Genomic DNA, 21,922 nt, shown 5'->3' with positions numbered 1-21,922 from the left:
TGTGGACCTGCGGCTAAAACTGAGATCCCGGCAGCACAAAACCACCAATAACGGTCCGTCGATGTAGCATGGGTTCGCGGACAAGACCGCCTAGAATTTCGATCCTCTCATAATCTCATGTTGTTTGTGAATCTGCACACATGCTGAAGCCACTTTGAGCGTGAAAATACGATCTCAATGCTCTTCATGTGAAAAAGAAATTAATTTAAAACATCACCCGTTAATTAAGTATCGTTAGTATACATACACATGCGCTACATTTTCCACTGTTGATTGATTCTGCTCTCACAGGCCTTATACAAGGCCTAGCTCGTCTCTCGATTTCATGACTCGTGGATGCCCCCATTCTCTTTCTCCTCCTCCTCTTCCTCCTCAACCCTCTCCTCCTTATCTATAGCCTTAAAGTAAGCATCGGCGGAATGTTAACTTCACTGGTCGGCCGATCTTATTGCCCTATTTGAAGTGTGACCATCTTTGGGCTCACGGACGTCGAGACGACATCACTGGTCCCTCCGGCAGAGCTTTCAAGCTTTCGTCGCCTTATATTGTCTACTCTTTACCTATTCATCCACCACCACCACCACGATGGCTTCACTATACCGCCAAACATATATTCTGACAAAGAAAAATCTTCGTATTGTCGCGTTACGGCATAGCACCTCTACCATCTTCAGAGCCTTCTTTCTCCCAGTCGGTATGTAATTGGACCGAACCACATTCTATCATATCAGAGCCGGCGCAATGGCGCAGAAACCCTGCTCTTCTTGGCCTTGGATGATGAAATGGGGTTAGCATATTGACCACGAAGTGCAACACAAATCAACGCAATCTCGGTCTGGATGTGTGCACATTTCATGTGTGGCCATGCATGCGTGGGGCATTCACGTTACTTCGACGTTCTTAACTAACTGCTGATTCATAACAATATAGCATTCGCATGGTTTTTGGCCTATGCAAAAAATCTGTTTATCCCGGTTTCAAAATTCGGGTTCGGGGACCCCGCTCCTATAAGAGGTTTGGCCGACACAGTGGATAAGAAACTACTTTTCGTGGACAACAACCTAGGACCAATAGTGACCGACGTTATCGATCGAATTGTACAGCCTGTACGTGATGCAGGGCGGGCAGAAGTTGTAGTTCTTCGAAGTAATGACGAGCTCTTTCAAGCTTGCCGGCCTAATTTAGCTGGTCAATCTAATTGCTTTGGAGCTGTCGTATTCAACGAGTTTCCGAGCGACGGTCAGGGCAAATGGAACTACACGATCCGGGCAGATGCGGCCTTGCTATTTGGAGCAGTTAGAAGTGATAATCATGATAACCCCGCCCAAAGGGTGATTATGCCGTTACAACTAGGTACCCCTCCCCATATTATGGTACCGAATTCAGCTCGCTAACCTTGTTCTCACAAAGCTGTCGATAATGCTATAAATAATTCTACTGTGATACCTAATGAATTTCTTTATACGTCACTAAGCGAGGAGGAGCGGAAGGATCGTATTAGAACTCGCTATATGGGTGCACTGATAAATGTTTTGGCTGTCGCATTTTCAATCTCAATGGTGGGAGTTAGCTATCACTTGACAGGAATGTTGGCGACGGAGCGCCAAATCGGTATGAGCCAACTTATCAACAGTATGGGTGGGCGACAATGGGCACGACTTCTGAGTCACCATTTTGCCTTCTCCCTTGTCTATCTTCCCGGATGGATTATGATATCACTTGCATTTGCATTTGCAGTCTTCCAGAAAACCAATGCCGGCATTGTTGTCATTTTCCATATCCTTACAGGATTAGCTTTCAGTAGCCTGTCCCTTCTGGGCGGTTCGTTTTTCAAAAAAGCACAACTTTCTGGTATCACAATCGTCATTGGGTCACTCCTTCTAGCTATCGTGGCCCAAGTCGTCTCGAAGCTATCGACCGGCGCCACAGCCATCCTTGTAAGTATACCTGCATTTCGATCAGAACCATGGAAACTTGTAAGCTGACTGAGAATATAGGGAGTTTTATTTACACCCATGTCATACGTTTACTTTATGATACTTGTGGCTCGTTTTGAAAGAGAAAACATTGGGACGAATTTGCTCGAACGGGCTCCCACGTCGAAGCATACACTGCCTGGAATTGTTTTCTTCGTCTTCTTAATACTCCAGATAATCATTTACCCTATACTAGCTGCTTTTGTTGAGAGTTGGCTATATGGTACTGCTTCGCCTAATAGGACAATTGGAACGACATCCGAGGAGAATGCCATTGAGATTGAAAAGTTTACTCGCAAATATCCACCTAGCTGGTGGAGTCGCCGCTCCAAAGAAACTGTTGTCGCGGTCAATGATCTCTCTGTCAATGTTAGGAAAGGTTGCATTGTATCGCTTCTGGGGGCGAACGGGAGTGGCAAGTCTACTACAAACAATGCGATCAGCGGGCTCGATACGATAAGTTCAGGAGAAATTCGTATATCTGGTGTCAAAACAGACCTCGGAGTCTGTCCTCAAAATGTGTGACTCCCTGAGTTACAAAACCTGCACACGAAATTAGACACTATTTTTACTAACATGCTTCTACTTAGAACGTTCTATGGGATGATTTAAGTGTTCTTGAGCACCTTCGTGTGTGGCAATACTTAAAAGTCGGATACCTAAACACCGAAGAAATCGATGGAATCGTGAAAAGCTGTGATTTACTCCAAAAGAAAGACGCTCTTGCGAAAACACTCAGTGGCGGACAGGTAAAGCTAAGTCATACTTCGTCTTTTGTTGAGTTGAATGACTAACATTGTCTCTTAGAAACGTAAACTACAACTCGCAATAATGTTCATCGGTGGTAGCAAAATAGGGATCGTTGACGAAGCGAGCAGCGGTCTTGACCCCTTATCAAGAAGAAAACTTTGGGATATCATTCTGTCAGAAAGAAACAAACGAACAATTCTACTCACGACTCATTACCTTGAAGAAGCTGATTTCCTCTCCGACTATATCGTCATCCTTAGCAAGGGTCAACTGAAATGCACGGGAAGCTCCGCAGAGTTGAAAGCAATATACGGTGGAGGCTATCGAGTTCACTGCTTCGACGATAGTGCGCCCCCAATGATCGAGGGCATCCCGGGGAAACAATTATATGACCAGACAATATACCGTGCTGACGACACAATTGGAGCGGGTACTGTTATCAAGGCGCTCAACGACCTGGGAATGAAGGATTTCCACATCAATGGACCAACTATCGAAGGTACATATTCACGCGTTACTAATAAACTCGAATAAGCCGCTGACAAATGTTTTTATTGAAGATGTATTCCTCAAAGTGGCACTCGAAACCGCAGCAGCCAGGGTATCAGTTGCTGGCACCCAAGAGAAACAATCAAAGGTCGAGCTGTCCACTGGTAAACGGGTCGGTATGATCCCACAGGCGTTGATTATGTTTCAAAAACGTTTGATCATATTACGGCACTCCCTATTTCCCATGATCACGGCGGTTCTAATTCCGATCCTCGCTGCCGGGATTACACTGCGATTTTTAAAGGGCTTTGAGGTTGCTTCCTGTGACCCATCGGCAGCGATGAGCAATTTCGAAAACGTCAATATATCTAGTTTGGACATCGACGTGGACATAGTCTTTGGCCCCCCGGAATCTGTAGGGCTTCCGGCTGCTTTTAAGCTTCAAGAAGTCTTCGGTGGGTTTTCCGAGAGCCCAATGGCCGGTTCCGATGGATTCGATGTCCTAAGCCTTCTAAATAATACTCACGTGGTCAACTCGTACGATTCCTTCATCAGTCAAATTAGGGACAGGTACAAAGAAGTTTTACCTGGTGGTTTCTGGCTCCAAGATGGGGCGCCAACTCTTGGGTTCGTCGGCAACGACGGGGGGCTCTATAATGCCCTACTTGCGCTAAACATCCTCGACAACCTGCGTGACAACGCTACCATCATTACAACGTATACTAATTTTGATGTTTCCTTCGCACCCGGTACAGGGGACAGCCTTCAATTCATTACCTACTTTGCTCTTGGAATGTCTGTCTTCCCAGCTTTTTTTGTGCTCTATCCGACGCTTGAGAGACTGCGGAATGTCAGAGCTCTCCATTATTCCAATGGTGTTCGTGCCGGGAGCCTGTGGATTGCCTATACACTCTTTGATTTTATGTTCGTCCTGGTTATCTCGGTCGTTGTTACAGTAATCCTTGTGGCTAGTACAAGCGTATGGTGGAATATTGGTCACTTATTCGCGATATTACTTCTTTACGGCTTGGCTGCGGTCCTCTTCGCCTACGTTGTTTCCCTACTCGCCAAATCGCAGCTTGCAGCTTTCGCCATGGTCTCGGGTTACAATGCTGTTCTATTCCTTTTATACATGATTGGATACATGTCAGTCTTGACATACTCTCCAATTGCGGACCAGAACAGAAACATCATTATCGTCCACTTCGCCCTTTCAATCATATCTCCAGTACCAAGTTTCGTTCGAGGGCTCTTCGCTTCGCTCAACCTCTTCCAAATCGATTGCCGTGATGACGCATTCGTGCCTCCTCAAGATATTATTGCTTATGGTGGCCCCATCCTTTATCTCGTTATCCAGATCATCATCTATTTTTCGATCATGGTATGGTGGGAGAGTGGGGCATATCGGCTCGATACGAGACGAATCCTCAGTAAGACAAAAGATGCAGAACGGGATGCCACTGAAACAGATAAAGAAGTGTTTGAGGAATTAAAGCGTGTCGATAGCTCTACATCTGACGGTTTACGGGTTCTCCATGTCTCAAAATCATTCGGGAACGTCCAAGCAGTAGAGGATGTCTCTTTTGGTGTTAAGCCCGGTGAGATATTTGCACTTTTGGGGCCAAACGGCGCTGGAAAATCGACAACGTAAGTAATCTCTACACCTAGAAATATTGTTGACTGGAGAACAACATCGAGCATATTTTGACTTTTGAAATCGGATACTTAGTATTTCGATGATACGTGGGGTCCTTCGACCAGATTCAGGCGATATTTTTGTCCAAGGGCTCAAAATGCATAGTAAAGATAAACCCGAGGCGAGATCTCATCTAGGTAAGGAAAACTCTGTGCTGTATACACTAATATAGGGAACACGTTTTTGATAACATATTCATAGGTGTCTGTCCACAATTTGATGCATGCGACCAAATGACGACTCGAGAGCACCTGCGGTTCTATGCCAAAATACGTGGTGTCGTCGTAAGTATTAGTATACATATAAAGGCACGCATATATTTGTATTACGTGGAAGCTAATTTTTAAACCTGGAAGGATATCGATCATAATGTCCAGGTTGTCCTCGACGCCGCCGGACTAACAGAGTTCTCGGAGCGTATGGCCTGGAAACTTAGCGGTGGAAACCGGCGAAAGCTATCTCTGGCGATTGCATTGATGGGTATATACCTATTTGTAATACCCTTTATGATGTGCCCCATGCTAATAGTGAATGCTCTGTAGGAAATCCTAGCGTTATGCTTCTAGACGAACCTTCGTCATCTATGGACTCTGCTTCTCAACGTCTTCTCTGGAATATTCTGAGATCAATCGCTCCAGGCCGCTCCCTACTCCTAACCAGCCATAGCATGTTGGAGGTCGATGCTCTCGCAAACCGCGCAGGTATAGTGTCTAGAAAGATGCTTGCGGTTGGTACAACGGACTATCTTCGAGAGAAACATGGTAACCACTATCATATCCACATTGTGCTAAAATCATCTCCGAATACACCCGACGAGGAGATGGAGTCTGTGAAGTCCTGGATTTTGAACAATTTCCAAGGCGCAGAGGTGGAGGATAAATCATTCCATGGACAGACCAAATTCAAAGTACCGTCTACCATGAAATTCGGGGACCGAGAAGCCACGGCCGATGATGGGATTAGCAAAACGGACAGTCAGGAGGACAATAATAAGGCCAAACAAGGGAACAACACCATTAATACATTATTCCAGTTACTTGGTAGGTCGACAATCCTTCATACATAAACTCCATATATCAGAATAACTAACAGCGCAAATAGAGGAAAACAAAGAAAACCTCGGCATCGACTTTTATTCCATTAGCCGAACATCGATGGATGAAGTGTTCTTGAATATTGTTGGTGACGCTAACGTTATCGAGGAGGGGTATCAACTGGAACAGGAAGAGTCGAGGAAGAAGCCTGTTGTTAGATGGAGGGGACGGAAGAGTAAGAAAGCCGATGGTGTATAGCATTTTTTCCCCCCAACTTGAGTAATTTAGGATACTCGTATATCTATATATATCCATGAATTTCCTATCAATGTTCTTGCATATATATACAGCATTGGAGTTAGTTAGCCATGCAATGTACATAAATACACAAAGCTTGGGAGCACATTCAATACTCCCTCTTAATTTGATCCTGGAGGTTTCTATTTTAGTTTTACACCAACGAACCGCCGCGCTCTATAAATCTAGCCCACTGGAACCTTATCCCAACTAGAAAACGTGAAACCATAGATATTACAAAGCCTCGAAAGCTAGGTCACCACGACCAAGTTTCAGACTTATCTCTAAATGTGCCTAATATGAGTTTGTATGGACTTGAGAACTGCTTTGATTAACCTAGTAAATATGGGTGAGGTACCCATCCAGGGTGCACTAGGGTTGGATAGGTTGGCCCATGCTGGGACAGGTGATGTGTTTCTAAACTTTTCGGGTAGCCGAGGTGCCAATGGGCTCGCATATATGAAGATTCACATGGTATCGCAAAAGAAACAAAGTCGCATTTGTGTACAAAAAAATTTAATGGAAGAGGGGGGGACGAAGAAAGGGAAAGAAAAAAGGAAACAAGGAAACAAGGAAACAAGCCAGTTTGAGGGATTATATCTTTTGATACCACCACCATTTCTCTCCAAAAAAAACCCTTACCATTCACACCGAATTCACCCTTGTTCTTCAATTATCCAATGTTGACGTTCATTTGTCCTTTTTTGGGGTCGATTCTGCTTTGACTTGATCACTTAATTCGTCATATGCCCTTCCAAGTCCCTTGGATTGCTCCTTCAATGCATGGAGCTCAATGTCCTTCTTCCTCAATTCTTCCTTCAATCCTTCGTAATCCTGGATACTCTTGTTTCCGCTCGATCTCCCTAGTTTAACCTCCTCTTCGAGACGAAGAATATCGAGAATGAGAACGTAGGTGCGGTTGAGGATCAGGGAGAGAAATAGGGTGAAGCCGCAGAGGTACATGTTTCTCTGGGAGTAAAATTTTCGAGCTTGGACTTCGGTACGTTCAGGGCCGAGAATAGCAGCAGAACCCCCACGAGAATTGTTTCCCGAGGTGGCGTCGATAAGCTCCCGTTGGACACGGTAAACACGGTTAACCTGTTACAAAGAAGGTGAATAAGAATTTTTCCCCCTGGAGGCTATGTTTAGGATGAAATATAAACTTACACTGTCGATGAATAGTATGAGGATGAAAATGAAGGTTATTTTGAGACCATACTGGAGCTTCGCGATCAAAGGGTTTGTGCTGATGAAAGTGAACATTTGCCTTCTCCAGGTGAGAGGGAGCGGACAAATGAGGACCATGAAGATTCCCATCTCAAACATGAGGAGGGCGAAGACCTAAAGTTGAAAGAGAAGTTTTGTCAGTACTGGGTCCCACTTGATTCTAAAACCCAGTGTTCGCGTGCTCGATTTCAGCAACTTACAAGAGAGTAGTAGAGCGTCATCTTGGAGGGTGTCTTTCGGGACGCCGATGCTAGTATCTAAGGTGAAAGATTTCCCTTATGATGGAAGGTTGTGGTCTACGAGGATAATTTAGATAGGCTACAGGCGGGGTGTAGATGAAAGAAGGATTGAGATGGAGAAGAGGAGGGTCAAGTGCAAGTTCGGAGTTGGGTTGTTGACACCTGTGACACTTTTTCTGGTGCCTGGCCTGGTCTGGCTGTTTTGGCGGGGTGACGTAACCGCACACCAAAAACGGGCGCAGAGGCCTGCCAACCATGAATCACTTGCGAACGTACTGGCCGCCGAAAACACCACAAGCATTCCACCGCACTGGCATCGATAACCATCATGATATGACTACGTGCGATGGTTTCATTTAATTGACCGCGGACGGAGGGTATACTATATGCATTATACCTACTACTTATGTATAAGTGTCTACTAGCTACGTAATTCTAAATAAGTACATACACGTACACGTACATTCCTGGTATAGGAAATATTTTACAGATGGCTTTCAAGTCGGCCAAGATGCTCATCCACAACAGTCCATTCAGGCCATATCGCCCGGATTGCTTCCCAGATGTTTCTGAAACGGAAAGAAACTGGTGTTAGCATATGCTATGTAATTTTTCTTCGGGGTAGCAGGGGATTCACTGTGCTCACCTAATATAAACAATTTCAACCCCCTTCTTGACCTCATCCGGCAGCTCCTGTCCGTCCTTTCTGTTCTGCTCTGGCAAAAGCACCGTCTTCACTCCGGCTCGCATAGCCCCAATAGTCTTCTCGCGAATGCCACCAACTGCTGTAACTTTTCCCCGAAGAGACATTTCCCCAGTCATGGCTATCTGTGGCGAGACCTTTTGTCCCGAGAACAAAGATATAAGACAGATTGTGATCGCACAACCAGCCGAAGGCCCATCTTTAGGCACGCCGCCACTGGGGCAATGGAGATGAACACTCCTATTCTTTAAGATATCTTCTGTCGGGTCACTAGTAAGGCCGAGAAGTGTGGCGTTCGACTTCACCCAAGTAAGGGCAACCTCAGCGCTTTCTAGAAAAAAGTTACTGGTGTTAGTAGGTATCCATTAACATCATAAGATGCACGGTTACAAAGATGCCCACCTTTTAGAACCTTGCCCAGGTGACCTGTAAGATGTAGTCTTCCATTGCCCGGATAATCCGAGCATTCAATGAACAGGACAGAGCCTCCAACCCCGGAGCTGTACGCGACAAGCCCAGTTACAACGCCTGGTCGTAAATCTCGTTCCACAATCTCTTCTTCATACTTCTCAATCCCAAGAATATTCTCAACATCTTTTAATGTTACAATCGGTCTGTATTTCTCTAGATTGCTTTCGTCCCTAGCTTCTGCAAACTCTACAGCCTTTGCTCGACAGACGCTACCGATTTCGCGCTCTAGATTCCTTACACCGGCCTCTCGAGTATATGATTGTATCACTTTTAGAAGTACCTCGTCCGATAATTGGAGCTGCTCCGTCTGCAGGCCGTTGGCTTGGAGCTGTTTTGGGATAAGGTATCGGGAGGCGATGGCCTTCTTCTCTAGTGTCGTATAACCGCTAAGGTAGATCATTTCCATGCGGTCAAGAAGAGGCGCAGGTATCGTTTCCAACGAATTAGCCGTAGCAATAAACATCACCTTTGAAAGATCAAGGGGGATGCCCATATAGTGATCGGTGAAGGACCAGTTTTGTTCTGGATCGAGCACCTCAAGCATAGCCGCTGAAGGGTCGCCGTGAAAACTACTTCCTCCGAGTTTGTCGATCTCGTCTAATGATGCAAGTTAGATAGGTGATAAAAATACAGCACGGGACAGGCGGGCTTACCTAGAAGGATTACTGGGTTGACCACCCCAACTTTCTTCAATGCGCCAACAATGACACCTGGCAAAGCTGCCACATATGTCCTTCTATGACCTCTAATCTCCGCCTCGTCCCGAACACCGCCTAGGGATATTCTGTGGAACTTTCTCCCTAACGCAGTGGCGATGCTTTTTGCTAGAGAGGTTTTACCGACACCGGGAGGCCCGACAAGGAGCAAAATTGGGGACTTGTCTTGAAATTTCCTGGGCGCAGGGGTGATTTCCTTATTGTCTGTCGCTTGCACGGCAGCCGCTTGAGAACTTTCATCTTCAAGTTGTTTCTTCAGTCTTAACACAGCTAAATACTCGAGAAGTCTCTTTTTGACCTTATCCAAGCCATGATGATCGTCGTTTAGCTGCTTCCGAGCCCGCGATAGCATCGAAGAGTCAAGTTTGTCATCTGTGGTCTTGACCCAGGGCACTTCTACTATGTTTTCTATATAATTCCGGCAAACTTGGTACTCAGCCTGAGCAGGCATCATTCTCTTCAGGCGCTTCAATTCTCGCTGAGCAACAGTAGCAGCTATTGAAAAATGGAAAACACAAATTTGTTAGACGTTTCAAAAATCAATAAATACCTGTAGGAGGAACGGGCATACCTTCGGGACTCAGATGGCTCTCTTGAACTCTTTTTACTAATTGGCCATGTTCGTCCTCTGGATCGTCATCATCGCGAGATTGCTGGAACCGCCCGAAGCGCGGGGAGACCCTCATCAAACTAGTGTCAGGGCGTTTGATGATAACCTTCGATGAGTTTTTGAGCTGCTGTCGAACGGTCTGGAAGTCTCAGGTTAGAAATGGGCTGGAGTCGAGGACGTAACCGTTTTGAAGGCTTACATTAACATTTCGAGTGAGAACCTCAACTGCTTTCTCGAGTTTTTCGTTGACAGTTGGGGCTGTTAGCATTGCCAGCTGGTCTGCATAGCTAGCATCTACGACGCTGACCATGAAATAAGCAAGACCGGCAGCCTCAGAGGGGTCTTTGCCCGATACGAACTGGTCCGCCCGACGAGCTAGCAACGGCGGGAGCCCGGTACCGGTGCGCAGAGTCAATGCTGACATGCGAAGCAAAATGACAAGCTCCTTTGTAAGGGCCTTTATTTCCAGGAAGTTTTTTTGGCCTACAGCATCGACAGGTCCTATTTTTGGTCGGATTGGGGTTAGTATCATCAATGGGGAGGTAGATGCGATCCTTGATCATGATCATGAAGGTACAGAAGACGTACTATCCTCGATTTCTGAATAGTCCACATGGGCCTCAATATACGGGGTCTCTTGCATAACACGTCCAAGTTTGAACACCGAGATACCTTCTACGAGAACGGTTATACCCCCAGCGGTTCTTTCCTCGAGGCCAATGACCTTAGCAGATACACCATGAGTGAACAGGTCTTTCGGGCCTGGTATTTTCGGGTCGGAGGTAACGACGGCCTTTATGATCCTCTCTGTCATATCTTCTACACCAAAGGCCTCTCTATCCTGGGGCGATTCGGAGGCACCTTCAACGTGCCGTTGGTCGGCTTTATCCCGAATGAAGTGGACCTGGGAGGGAGCCTTCAGGGGTAGACATCCAACCAATTTATGGGCATTTGATAAGAATTCCTCAGCAGACTGGCCAAACACTTTCTGTAGCAAAGCAACAACATCAGGCCGGTCGGTGATTTGGATACGTTTGGTTACACCGGGAAGCAGGACATGGCCGGAAGGCAGAGGTATTATTGGTAGGACAGTAGCCGGTACGGAATCGGGAGCCGACATTGTAGACGGCTTGCGACCGAAGCCGCCGAGTAGTTTAAATAGAGTATCTATTGTGGATAAAGAACGTGGAGCGAGAACAAGCCTGGGGAGGCTGGCTTTGGCTGGAGTGTCTGCGGGTACGGTATAGCGGACTGGTGAGGATGGTTGAATGGTCGTACGAGCAAGGCTGCAGCTCTATATTTACTTGAAAGGTATATATAGTAAGTAAGGAAGTGCTTAGGTATATAATACAATAATATAGTATAATATAGTCATGAAAATTATCTACGAAAAGAGATCGTGATGTATGTTTTGCGAAGGAGTACTGTGGAAGAGGTGAAGGTGAAGGTGAAGTTGAAGGTGAAGATGAAGATGGTCTGCCGCGGTTGGAACAGGAGGAAGGAGTTGGACTGGCGAACGTGATTTGCCGCGGGAAGAACCGCACCCGATTGGACCCACTCGGAACCATCTTGCAATTGGAATGTATCTTCTAATCAATCTTTAGCTACTTAAGTACACAGTATTACTTAAAAGTTATTTACTAAATTAAATTAAATTATATTAAATTAAGTATACCTCTTAGTTATTACTACTTAATATATAATAGGCTCAGCTGTCTGTGTGCTGGCTGGTGGCTGTCATGAGCTGGGAGTCTGGCCAGGTCTGGCCTCTCTCTCTCGTTAATCCAGAACCCATGCATGGCCAGCCGTGCCCGCGAAAAGGAGTGGAGCATTTGGTCAATTTGAATTCGAACCCATCAACATTGCATCTACTTCTAAAGTAAGTACATGTACGTACTTACTTGCATACTTACATACTTACTCGGATAAGTCTATTGTTCTTATCCTTATTCTCGTCCATCTCGTAAACATCTCCGGACCTTCGTTTTGGATTAAGGATAGGTTGCTACTTAAGTACCCAGGTACCTCCTACATGCACCTTGACTTCCTAACCCCCTTGACGCCCATTGGGAGGCATCATCTCTCTATCGATATCTCCATCTCTTCTGTCTCCTTATAACCATCATCCTTCCCCTTTCTCAACATGCCTGTAAAGGCCTCCAGCACCATTGCCGCAGCTTCGGCATCTGTCTCAGACACGCCATTGGCCCCTGCCCATTTCCAAAAACTGCGGCAACGATGGAAGGCGACCGTCACTGGAAAACATATGCGCGTCAACAGTGATGATGTCTACTACGCCCTCTCCAAACTTTCTGGTACTGCAGAACAGTACATAGCCAACATGCAGCCCTCCAGGGTCCACATATGGGAAGATCTTTCACCAATTCACTCATCAGTCAACTTTCGGAAATCCTACGAGAGATTACGGACAATCGGTGCGTGGTTAACTCCCACATCCCTTTGGCGGCGTGGCGGGGACACGTTCGCTGATCTTGATATATATATGTACCTGTGTAACAGCTCAATCTTATTCCATACCGGGTAGCATCCACTACCACGACCTTAACGTCCAGGAGACCGTAATTCAAAGTCTTGATTTCATCGGCTCCGAAATATATAACGCCAGTGTCGTCCAAGCCAAAGGTGAAAATTGGTGGAATTTTAGGTATGATTTACCTACCTACCTGCCCCAAGTTACCTTCTGGAATGCTCAATGTTAATGCGATTGCTTGTACTAGAATCGGGGCACCATTAGCTTTAGTAGATATCGCTATATTGCTCTACGATGATCTAACACCGAGACGACGTCATGATATCGGCGCTACCATCATTAAAGTATTATACCTATCCGCATTCCACAATAAGCCAAACCTCAAACCCTAGCTCACATTTTTTCCCCTTGCCAGAACATCGGCAGCATCGGACAGCGTTCGCTCAAAGGCGCCAACAGAGCCGACATCTGCTTAGCATTAATCGGGGCCGGCGTTATAACCGACGAAGAAGCTGAGGTATCACGAGGGAGGTGGTGTCTATCTGACAAGGAGTATGACGGAGAGAACTCGGTCTTCGAACTCGTCCAGAGTGGTGAAGGGCTTTACGAAGGTGGAAGCTACCTTTCCCATGAAATATTTCCTTACAGCGGAGGTTACGGCGTACAACATTACTATTCGCTATCGAAGGCCGTGAATGTCCTCAGCAAGTCTCCTTATCACATCAACAGCACCGAGCTAGGGGTAACATTCACCGCCATCAACTCGACATTTTCTCCGGTGATGTGGCGCGGAATGATGATGGGCCACATCCGAGGGAGAGATATTGCCAGAAAATCCGAGCCAGATGCCTTTTGGGGCAATTTATTTCTTCAGTCCCTTCTTTACTTCGCAGATACTGAGCTAGTCCCTCTAAAACACAGGAGATTCTTTAAATCAGTGGCGAGAAGCATATGGGAGGCTGCCCCACTCCCTGATCTGTATGGTCTTAACATTACCCAGGCTTTCGGGATGCAAAAGGTCCTCGAGGAAAGGATCCCGCCAGCGGCTCCTCCCATCGGGACATTTGCTACCCCTATGTCTGATCGTATAATGCATCACAGACCTGAATGGGCCGCCGCACTGGCGATGTCATCTTCTAGGATCGGTAGGTACGAGGCTCTCAACCATGAAAACTTGAGACCTTGGTACCAGGGAGATGGGTTCCTATACGTCTATACTGATAGAGACCCGCTGCATTTCTCTAACGACTATTGGCCGACAATGGACCCCTACCATACTCCTGGAGTAACAAACGGGCAGAACCCTCAGAATCCTCCTGCCTATAAATTCACTGCTCACAGGGACTGGGCCGGCGGATTGGACTGGAGAGGAACTCATGGATTGGCCGGATTAGATGCCTTATCGACCGATAAAGGATCGTCGGCTAAGAAGTCTTGGTTCTTCCTCCTGAACAGCATCATCGCTTTAGGTGCAGGATGTGCCGGCTTATCTGGAACTGAAGTTCATACCACTTATGAATCGAGGAACCTTCCTTTGTCTGGATCGAACTTCAGCATCAACGGAGAATACCAGATAATGAACCCAGGGTGGATTAAACCCTGGGAAGAAACTCACGCACAAATCGATTGGGCCTACCTAGATAGTTTTGGCGGTTATGTTTTTCTAGATAAGGAGCCCATTTCTTTCAGACGCGAGCAACGCAAAGGGAAATGGACCGATATAAACCAATATCCAGATTATCTTGGCTTTAGCGACCCTATCATGAGAGAATATCTGACCATCTACAGAAACCATGGCATTGACCCCAAAGATGGGCGTTACGCTTACGCCTTGCTCCCGAGTGCAAGTTCTGAAGAGACTCGCGAATTCGCAACAATGCCACCCGTCAACATTACTCATAATACTCCAAGGCTTCAGGCCATCCAGTTTAACAATACCGTCATGGCAAATTTCTGGTCAGGTGGAACAATCGGTTATCTGACAGCTGTTACGCCATGCTCAATCACGTGGGGTTACAGTGGTGTTGAAGACAAATACCTTACCATCTCAGTTTCCGACCCTACGCAAAAAGCCACAAGGATTGTACTATTCCTCAATGACCCTGATATCGGCGGGGTAGCAGAAAGAGATGATTCGATTCAGTTGCGCTGGGGAAGGGCTGGACAAACAGGCTCTGTTACAATAACTATCAACGTCGAAGGAACACACGGGAAGACTCATAGAGTAAGTTTCGAGAGAATCAGCTGGCGAGGAACACTGGAGAGTTTACCATGGAGGCCACCTGTGAAAGAAACGACAACATCAACTACGACCACGGCCTCACGCCGCGTCCGACCGGTCGCCACCAAAAAACCACTTGTTAATAATGCTACCGTTACGTCCGCGAAAATTGGCCACAAGCCGGTCACAGCTAAACAGAAGACCGGTACTGTTAGCCATTCCAGTGTCGGAACAGTCAAGACAGTCAAACCAGTCAAGCCCAACCTTAAAACAGCAGAACCCAGCCCCAGGACGTCCGGGTACAGCACCGGGACTCTCAGATCTGAGGCCGTTACCACATCTTCAATTCCGAAAAGCATACCATCCACTATCTCACTAAGCAGCACCGCAAGCGTTGATAATTGATTATTTAGTTAGGTTTTGTTCTATTCCTTTTTTGGCGCTGGTATTTTGGGTTTTGGTTTGAATTGATATCTACGGAATCATATCGGTGGGAACTCGGTTATTGATAGGTACACCCTTGCTTCCTCGCATCCTAAAAAGTTTATTTGAAGCCCTGTTGTTCCCCGCACCACGGATCATTGGCGATTTACAGCATTGTAAATTTCAGAAGATACCCATGTACAAAAAAAATTTTTTCTTTCTTTCGTTGAAGTATAATGCGTATGTCCAGTTCTTGGGAGTTTTTTTAATATTTTTTCTTTTCTTTCGTTCCCTTAAATTCTCAAGCATGACAGGTGCTAGCGGAGACAAATGAATGTTACATAGGACGGCATTAAGCAAAGATTGTTCCTCCATACATCGATCAGCTACCCGCTTGCAAAGTTATTTTAGACAGATCACCTGACAATCTAGTTGACTTTCGTGAGTTCCGAAGAGCGGCGCGCACATCCACAAGATTGGAAGGGATTGCATCGTTCAAATTGGCCGTAGTTTCCACGGTGCTGCGACTACACACATGCACACAACCAAACTCCGTCGCATGAACTTTCCCTTCAAATTTAGATGAGTCCATACTCGGGTCTAAGGACAAAGGAGATCAAATGCTTTGCGGGTAATTACCCTTAGATCATGAATGCAGGGTTCATCATATATACCGGTGTATTGACTCGAGGCCTGAATTCATGAATGTGCTACTAGCTATCCCCCAGACCAATCCCTCAATAGCCATGTCTGTTCCTAGAAGAAGAAGAAGAAGAAAGAAAAAAGAAAAAGGAACCTAGTAGCTATGGTTTCCGCTCTGATTAGTTACCTAAGCTGTCATGCTTAGTAGACGGCCTTCAAAGCGATCGGGAAAACGAAAAACGGAAACGAGACTACCAACCTAGGCTATAAGCTACAAGGCGCCCAATTAAGTTCCACATAACGCCAGGTGCGCAGGTTTTATCCTAGGCAGAGCTAGTGAGGGCCTAGTTACCTGCAGGGCTGCAAGTTGAGCTGCGAGCGAGAGGCTCCTCGGAGCTCTAGAGTATAATACAAAGTACGTATACAACCGAAACCAAGTTTTGTTCTTTTTAAACTTATGAGCTGCTGACGACCTAGCACAATCAGTTTACTGAGAATTAATATAGTGTCCAATAGTGCAGATTTGGAAACTGCGGGTAGCTGTATCACGGGTGGGGCACATGCTCCAAAGAAAAGATCAACTACATTATCAGCAGGCTTTCTCGAGAAGCGGAATAAGAACCCGACTATTATGTATGTACATCTATGGACGAACAGAACCCCCCTCCTTTTCACGCTGATTTGGGGGCCAAGGGGAGGAAGGGCGGACGGAACGGAAAGATCTGAGAAAAAGGCATATATTCGTGCAGCTTGAAGATAGCTAATGGCCATATGGTATAATTAGAGCCGACCAGGCCTGCGGGTCCCATCAAATCTGCACGGATCGCATTGATAGTGCGTTCATGCATGCCAATCTTGTCGCACCACCTTGACTCGTGATGGTTATCAAAAGCAAAAGGCCCCTGGGACTTTCAGGATGTCGACAGCCTGCCCGGAAACTTCCATCAAGGAGACAAGTGGCTAAAACAGGATTGCAGACCAGGAGCTTGAGCATCATGAAAGAAAAAGAAAAAGAAAAAGAAAAAGAAAAAGAAAAAGAAAAAGAAAAAGAAAAACCCCCGAAAAGAAGAGAGAAAAAGGGCATCAAGATTAAGATACCAAGATACCAGAGCTGCTTGCTAGCACTGTACAAGTAACAGGACAGGGGACATCAACAGGGCTTCATGTCGCACACGTATGCAATGCAGGCACCAGGACATGACTCCATGATCTTCGAACGTTTAGACTAGCCCAATATGCACGCAGGCCAAACCATGGCCGGTGAAGAGCTGTAGAGTTTCGAATCAATCACAAGCTCCTCCAAGGAATGGAGAGCTGATTTCGAATACCTGAGGCGGGAGGGACCCCGGCGCCAAATTTTCGACCAGACATGTCAGTTCACTCTCAAGGTGGCCACGGCAAAAGCAAAAGCAAAAGCAAAACACCAGGTATAAGACAACAATCCCCGATGGGGATATTGTTCACGAGCTTGTAATATATGCGATCAACTTCGCCTCTTCCTTAATGGTCCCGACGAAATCAAGGGGCGGCTCGGAAACCTTTTCAATTTTTCGAGCTTTGGGGATACTTAATTGTGTCCATAGGAATCACCACGCCGGTAGAACCGTTCCATGCCCGAGTATCGCTTTACAAGAACAAAAGAAAAGAAAAATAAATTGTGCTCGATCATTAATAGAAGTAACGAGAAATACGACATTGTCAAAAAAAGAAAGTTCATGAATTTTCTACAAAGAGCTTAAGAGAAACTCGCATAAACGTTGAGCCCCGGTAGAGACTCAAACGCTCCATATGCAACTAAAGATAAAAAGGTATACTTACTACGTTACCCTGTTTTATGTTGCTATAACCGACCACTTAAATGCGATCGAACCTAGTTTCCAGGGCACTTTTAAACGGATTCGCATACGTATAAAAACGATAAAATTTGATGGCATCCAGGGTGTGCAACTTGAAGGTTAGATTGTGGCCAACCAATGGCCAACCAATGGCCCCAGACCATCCGGAAAGATGGACAAGGAGTGCGGAAATGGATATCACAGATTATCTCCAGGTAAAGATCCTTATCCGTTCCCGGGGAAGGGCTGAAAGCGGTTCCCAAGGCATGACTAAGTACCTCATCTGACGATGTATCCTTCTTAAATGGCTTATCGATGCGTATCGGAATGCAACATGATTCAATTCATGTTATCTAAGAGATATTCGAAATCGCGCATCGGGGTGAAGTGTCACAAAATGATAGGGCGAATAGTCCAAGGATTTTGTCCTTGGAAAAAAAGAAAGAAAGAAAGAAATGAAGCCACCGACCTAAGTTCAAGCAGTTAAAGGGGGGGTGGTGGGAGGGGTACTGACCATACATTGGGGAGGAGAGGTTAGAAATGTGTTGTTTGTGGTGCAGAACACATAGTATCTGCCTAAGTACTTAACTAAGAGGTACCCAATATGGAGTAACTACACTTCATACTAAATATAATACAACGGTCACAAGAATGTGGAAACAACCAGGAAAGCCCGGAGAATTCGGAATTGGAGGTTCATTCTATTCGCCGGTGACAAGGTCTCCTGCATGGCTGATGGCTGATGGCTGATGGCTACCAGGTTTTGAGTGAGTACATACACTTAGTACTTACTTAAGTATTACCCATGGGTGTTCGGTGACCTCCTTTTTGCGACTAGGCAGTGGCCTGATGCCTGGCGGGCTGCAAGGTACTCTATTCGCTAGTTAAGTTCTAGATGTACTATGTAAGTAAGTACTTAGTATCTAACCATCAGCTTTCATGCACGGTGTGGTATCATGTACATGTATCATCATGTATCATCTCGGGTAGAGGCAGGCTCAAGGCTAAGTAAGGCAGGGGCCTCGGTTGGATGAATTTCGTGGGAATATGCCCTATCGGAATCGGACTCTTTTCTTCTTTTAATTTTTCTTCTTCCTCAGTCGAATTGTCTCCATCTCCCGTGTAAATATACGTAAGTAAGTAAGTAAGGAAGTAAGTATGTATACATCGATGTCTAGATGTCTGGATGTCTGGATGCTTGTATGTTCGCTTCTATTCTTGTGCCGGACCTGAGACACCAATACGAACCCCATCCCTACTTGCCTACTGATATTTCCACCCTCTCGAGCTGACATCGGGGTCATCATCATCATCATATTCGCCATTGCATTAACTCCTCTGTACCTAGGTACATGTACCATCCTACCCCCCTGGTTATTATCCCCCAGTATATTTAATTTATCGAGTGTGTTGGCAGGGTACAGGCTCGGTCCCAAACGCCAATTGCAAACTAACCGCGAGTCGACACAACTAACACTCTACGTAACCACTACAACATCCCATCAAACCTCAGCTCAGGTAGACACGTTCCGTCTCATCTTCGAATCACATAGAAGCAAGACGAGGATATCTTGCAAACATGTCGCGCTCTACTATCGAAACGGAGACACAAATTTTAACCAACTTCCTCCTTTCCAATTCGACTTTTCCTGATATGGTCGACTTGAAGACCTTCCGTTCTCTCTTTCCCAAGAACCTCCAAGACCACCCTCATGTGAAGCATCTCTACAACCACCTAACCTTGAAACACGCTGCTACCCTTGAAACCGTTCGCAAGAACATCGATTTCGAAGCGAAGATGTCACACCAGCTTCTCAAACGCGAGAGACGAGAAACAGCTAATCAAAACCGGGATGAAGACGCGGAAATGCTAAACCAGACGGACATTAATAACGTGATGGAGGTATACGGGGAAATGCCGGCTCCCAAAAGCAATATATTGCCCATCGAGGACATTGTCAAATCGCTCGAGGTTGCCAATCAAAAATTACAGATGGAAATGGAGATTTTGGACGAGGATTGCGAGAGATTGACTCAGGAGATCAAAGACATTGTCGGGGACCTAAGTACCCTCAAGTTTGGGAGCTTCACGGGCGCAAATGAAGGGCTCGTTGATAGTGTCATCGAGGACCTGGCAAGACTGCAGGATACTTGCGATCAGGTGGTGAAACCTGCCGATTGAGATTTATTGAATCGCGGGACCTAGCTGCTGATCACGCTCACAACCCTTTCCCGCAGAAAAATACGCCGCTGGGATGCGCAATTGCGTATCCTTCCTGTAAGGGAGACCTGGTCAGCCATCGCCAAATATAATAGCCTGGCGAAAACCTGTTGATCAGCCACTTTCATTAGCCTGGCGATTCGGGTGCAATGAAAAGGCTAGAGGCGCAAGTGCATTACTCTGAACATGTATACATCTACGGTACCGCGGCAGTCGCCGTTACAACATGTACATGTACATGGGCACCCACACTGAGATCTGTACGTGTACGTAAAAAAAATAAAATGAAATGAAATAATGCGCATAAAAGAATCTCTACGCAAGTATATCTCCACGACCTGAACACCAGTTGATACATCTTGCTCAGAGTTGACTTCGCCTCAATTACTCAATTACAAGATGGTCTGCAGGGCCACAGAGAATGTCCACAGTAAATGACGTCGCCGCACGTCCCGTCTACAGTCAAAAACGAAAACCGGTTCCCGTCAGTTGAAAGTGGGGACGGCGCCAAGGATCCGAGAAGCATGTCTCACTGTCTCGTTTAGGATTAAGACAAAATGTCTTACCTTCCCTTCTTCCGTCCGAGCCATTCATTCGATTTAATATAGTTATAATGGAACCACATATTATCTGGCAGTCGTGTTCGGATTTCAACTCGACTGGGATAGATCTAAGAAAAGATCAGCTCAAACAATGATCTTTTGGGCTCAGGAAGCAAGGGAATGGGACTCAAAATGGTGGGGTAATCATAAGGCGACCGTGAAGACCACCCTGCAAGCCATGCTTATTTTTATTTTCTCGACTTGCCAGGTACCAATTTTGACCAATTCGTTGACACATAAATCACCGTTGGCATATGCCGTCAGTACCCTTGTCTTGTAGAACAGCATTCGTTTATGTTTCAGTAGCACATTGCGAGGAATGGCCAAGGATTGTCAAATCTGTTCATGCGATATTGTAAATCCGATTCGATTCTGGTGAAAACCCTTGCCGACCAGGCTACGAAGCGAGCAAAACTTAACAGCGATCATCTGCCTAGTAGCAGCTAAGGCGCAGCGAAACGATGGCTTCCTGGTAGAAATGGGAAAATGGCGTGGTGACAATATGCGAACCCAGCGTTGTAGGCCTAGCCCTTCTGGTGCCTTGAGGAGGAAGAGGAGGAGGAGGAGGAGGAATGAAGCAATGGCTTACCGATTCCGCAATTCTTTGCTAAGGCCCTTCGTATACAGTGCGGCTAGCGTTCATCATTATCTATTGCTGCATACAGTATACGATCAATACATAGCATCGAAAATCTCTAATTACTTAATTAAATGCATGTATGTGGGTGGTCCAGTGCCATGTGAGGCATGTATGCACGTATGTACGTGCCCCTTAAGTTGCAAGCTTGATAACAGCACTTCCGACTTGATATCACTAAGTGTAAGTAATAATGTTAATTTGCTGATAGGGAACCAAAAGGGTTATCGATAACTATCCGGGCTAACAAGATGAAATAAACCGTCCTCTGTATACACACATGTACCCTCTTATGTGAGGCAATACCGCAGCGGTCTCATCAAAACGCCGATTTCCTGGGCTACATAGATCTACCTAGCCTAGTCAGCAACATCCGCTATACTACTTACATACGGGATACATCCAAAGTAATGGTTTGGTCGCCTTTCATCAAGGACGGCTAAAAGGGAAGAAATTGGCCACGGTAACGGTAATAACGTCGAAACTTATTACCACACCAAGCTTTATCATAAACCATCCAATCGTCAATCGAATCAGGCACACAATGTTTTCCTATCAGCCAGCAGTTCGTGGCTCGGGGACATGCGGGAGGACCCCGCTTTCGGTTACCAGTCCAGCGATACACCGTAATTGGCCAGAGTC

General features: G+C 46.0%; 5 protein-coding genes across 5 annotated transcripts; 3 read left to right on the top strand and 2 right to left on the bottom strand.

Annotated features, from left to right (window-relative positions):
• Nucleotides 1–585: 585 nt before the first annotated feature.
• On the top strand, nucleotides 586–6,203 carry AOL_s00004g626 (uncharacterized protein; the record flags this gene model as incomplete). Its single annotated transcript, XM_011119275.1, has 12 exons — nucleotides 586–694; nucleotides 931–1,353; nucleotides 1,411–1,937; nucleotides 1,998–2,495; nucleotides 2,567–2,725; nucleotides 2,784–3,225; nucleotides 3,287–4,862; nucleotides 4,945–5,048; nucleotides 5,113–5,195; nucleotides 5,268–5,391; nucleotides 5,454–5,951; nucleotides 6,013–6,203. 12 exons carry the CDS (start codon nucleotides 586–588, stop codon nucleotides 6,201–6,203), a joined length of 4,734 nt encoding a protein of 1,577 aa, XP_011117577.1.
• Nucleotides 6,204–6,932: 729 nt separating this feature from the next.
• On the bottom strand, nucleotides 6,933–7,690 carry AOL_s00004g625 (uncharacterized protein; the record flags this gene model as incomplete). Its single annotated transcript, XM_011119274.1, has 3 exons — nucleotides 6,933–7,340; nucleotides 7,410–7,583; nucleotides 7,670–7,690. 3 exons carry the CDS (start codon nucleotides 7,688–7,690, stop codon nucleotides 6,933–6,935), a joined length of 603 nt encoding a protein of 200 aa, XP_011117576.1.
• A 502-nt stretch (nucleotides 7,691–8,192) lies between these two features.
• Nucleotides 8,193–11,328, bottom strand: AOL_s00004g624 (uncharacterized protein; the record flags this gene model as incomplete). Its single annotated transcript, XM_011119273.1, has 7 exons — nucleotides 8,193–8,277; nucleotides 8,355–8,742; nucleotides 8,814–9,479; nucleotides 9,536–10,093; nucleotides 10,170–10,347; nucleotides 10,408–10,709; nucleotides 10,797–11,328. The coding sequence occupies 7 exons, from the start codon at nucleotides 11,326–11,328 to the stop codon at nucleotides 8,193–8,195; spliced, it is 2,709 nt and encodes a 902-aa protein (XP_011117575.1).
• A 1,023-nt stretch (nucleotides 11,329–12,351) lies between these two features.
• Nucleotides 12,352–15,325, top strand: AOL_s00004g623 (uncharacterized protein; the record flags this gene model as incomplete). Its single annotated transcript, XM_011119272.1, has 4 exons — nucleotides 12,352–12,643; nucleotides 12,729–12,873; nucleotides 12,947–13,043; nucleotides 13,115–15,325. 4 exons carry the CDS (start codon nucleotides 12,352–12,354, stop codon nucleotides 15,323–15,325), a joined length of 2,745 nt encoding a protein of 914 aa, XP_011117574.1.
• Nucleotides 15,326–19,399: 4,074 nt separating this feature from the next.
• AOL_s00004g622 (uncharacterized protein) lies at nucleotides 19,400–20,002 on the top strand (the record flags this gene model as incomplete). The annotated part of the gene is made up of 1 exon (XM_011119271.1): nucleotides 19,400–20,002. One exon carries the CDS (start codon nucleotides 19,400–19,402, stop codon nucleotides 20,000–20,002), a length of 603 nt encoding a protein of 200 aa, XP_011117573.1.
• Nucleotides 20,003–21,922: the final 1,920 nt, after the last annotated feature.

The sequence above is a fragment of the Orbilia oligospora genome (genome assembly GCF_000225545.1).
Source record: "Orbilia oligospora ATCC 24927 unplaced genomic scaffold scaffold00004, whole genome shotgun sequence".
Lineage (NCBI taxonomy): Eukaryota > Fungi > Ascomycota > Orbiliomycetes > Orbiliales > Orbiliaceae > Orbilia > Orbilia oligospora.
The sequence above is the reverse complement of the archived record's forward strand: the minus strand, read 5'-3'. Positions and strand labels throughout refer to the sequence as shown.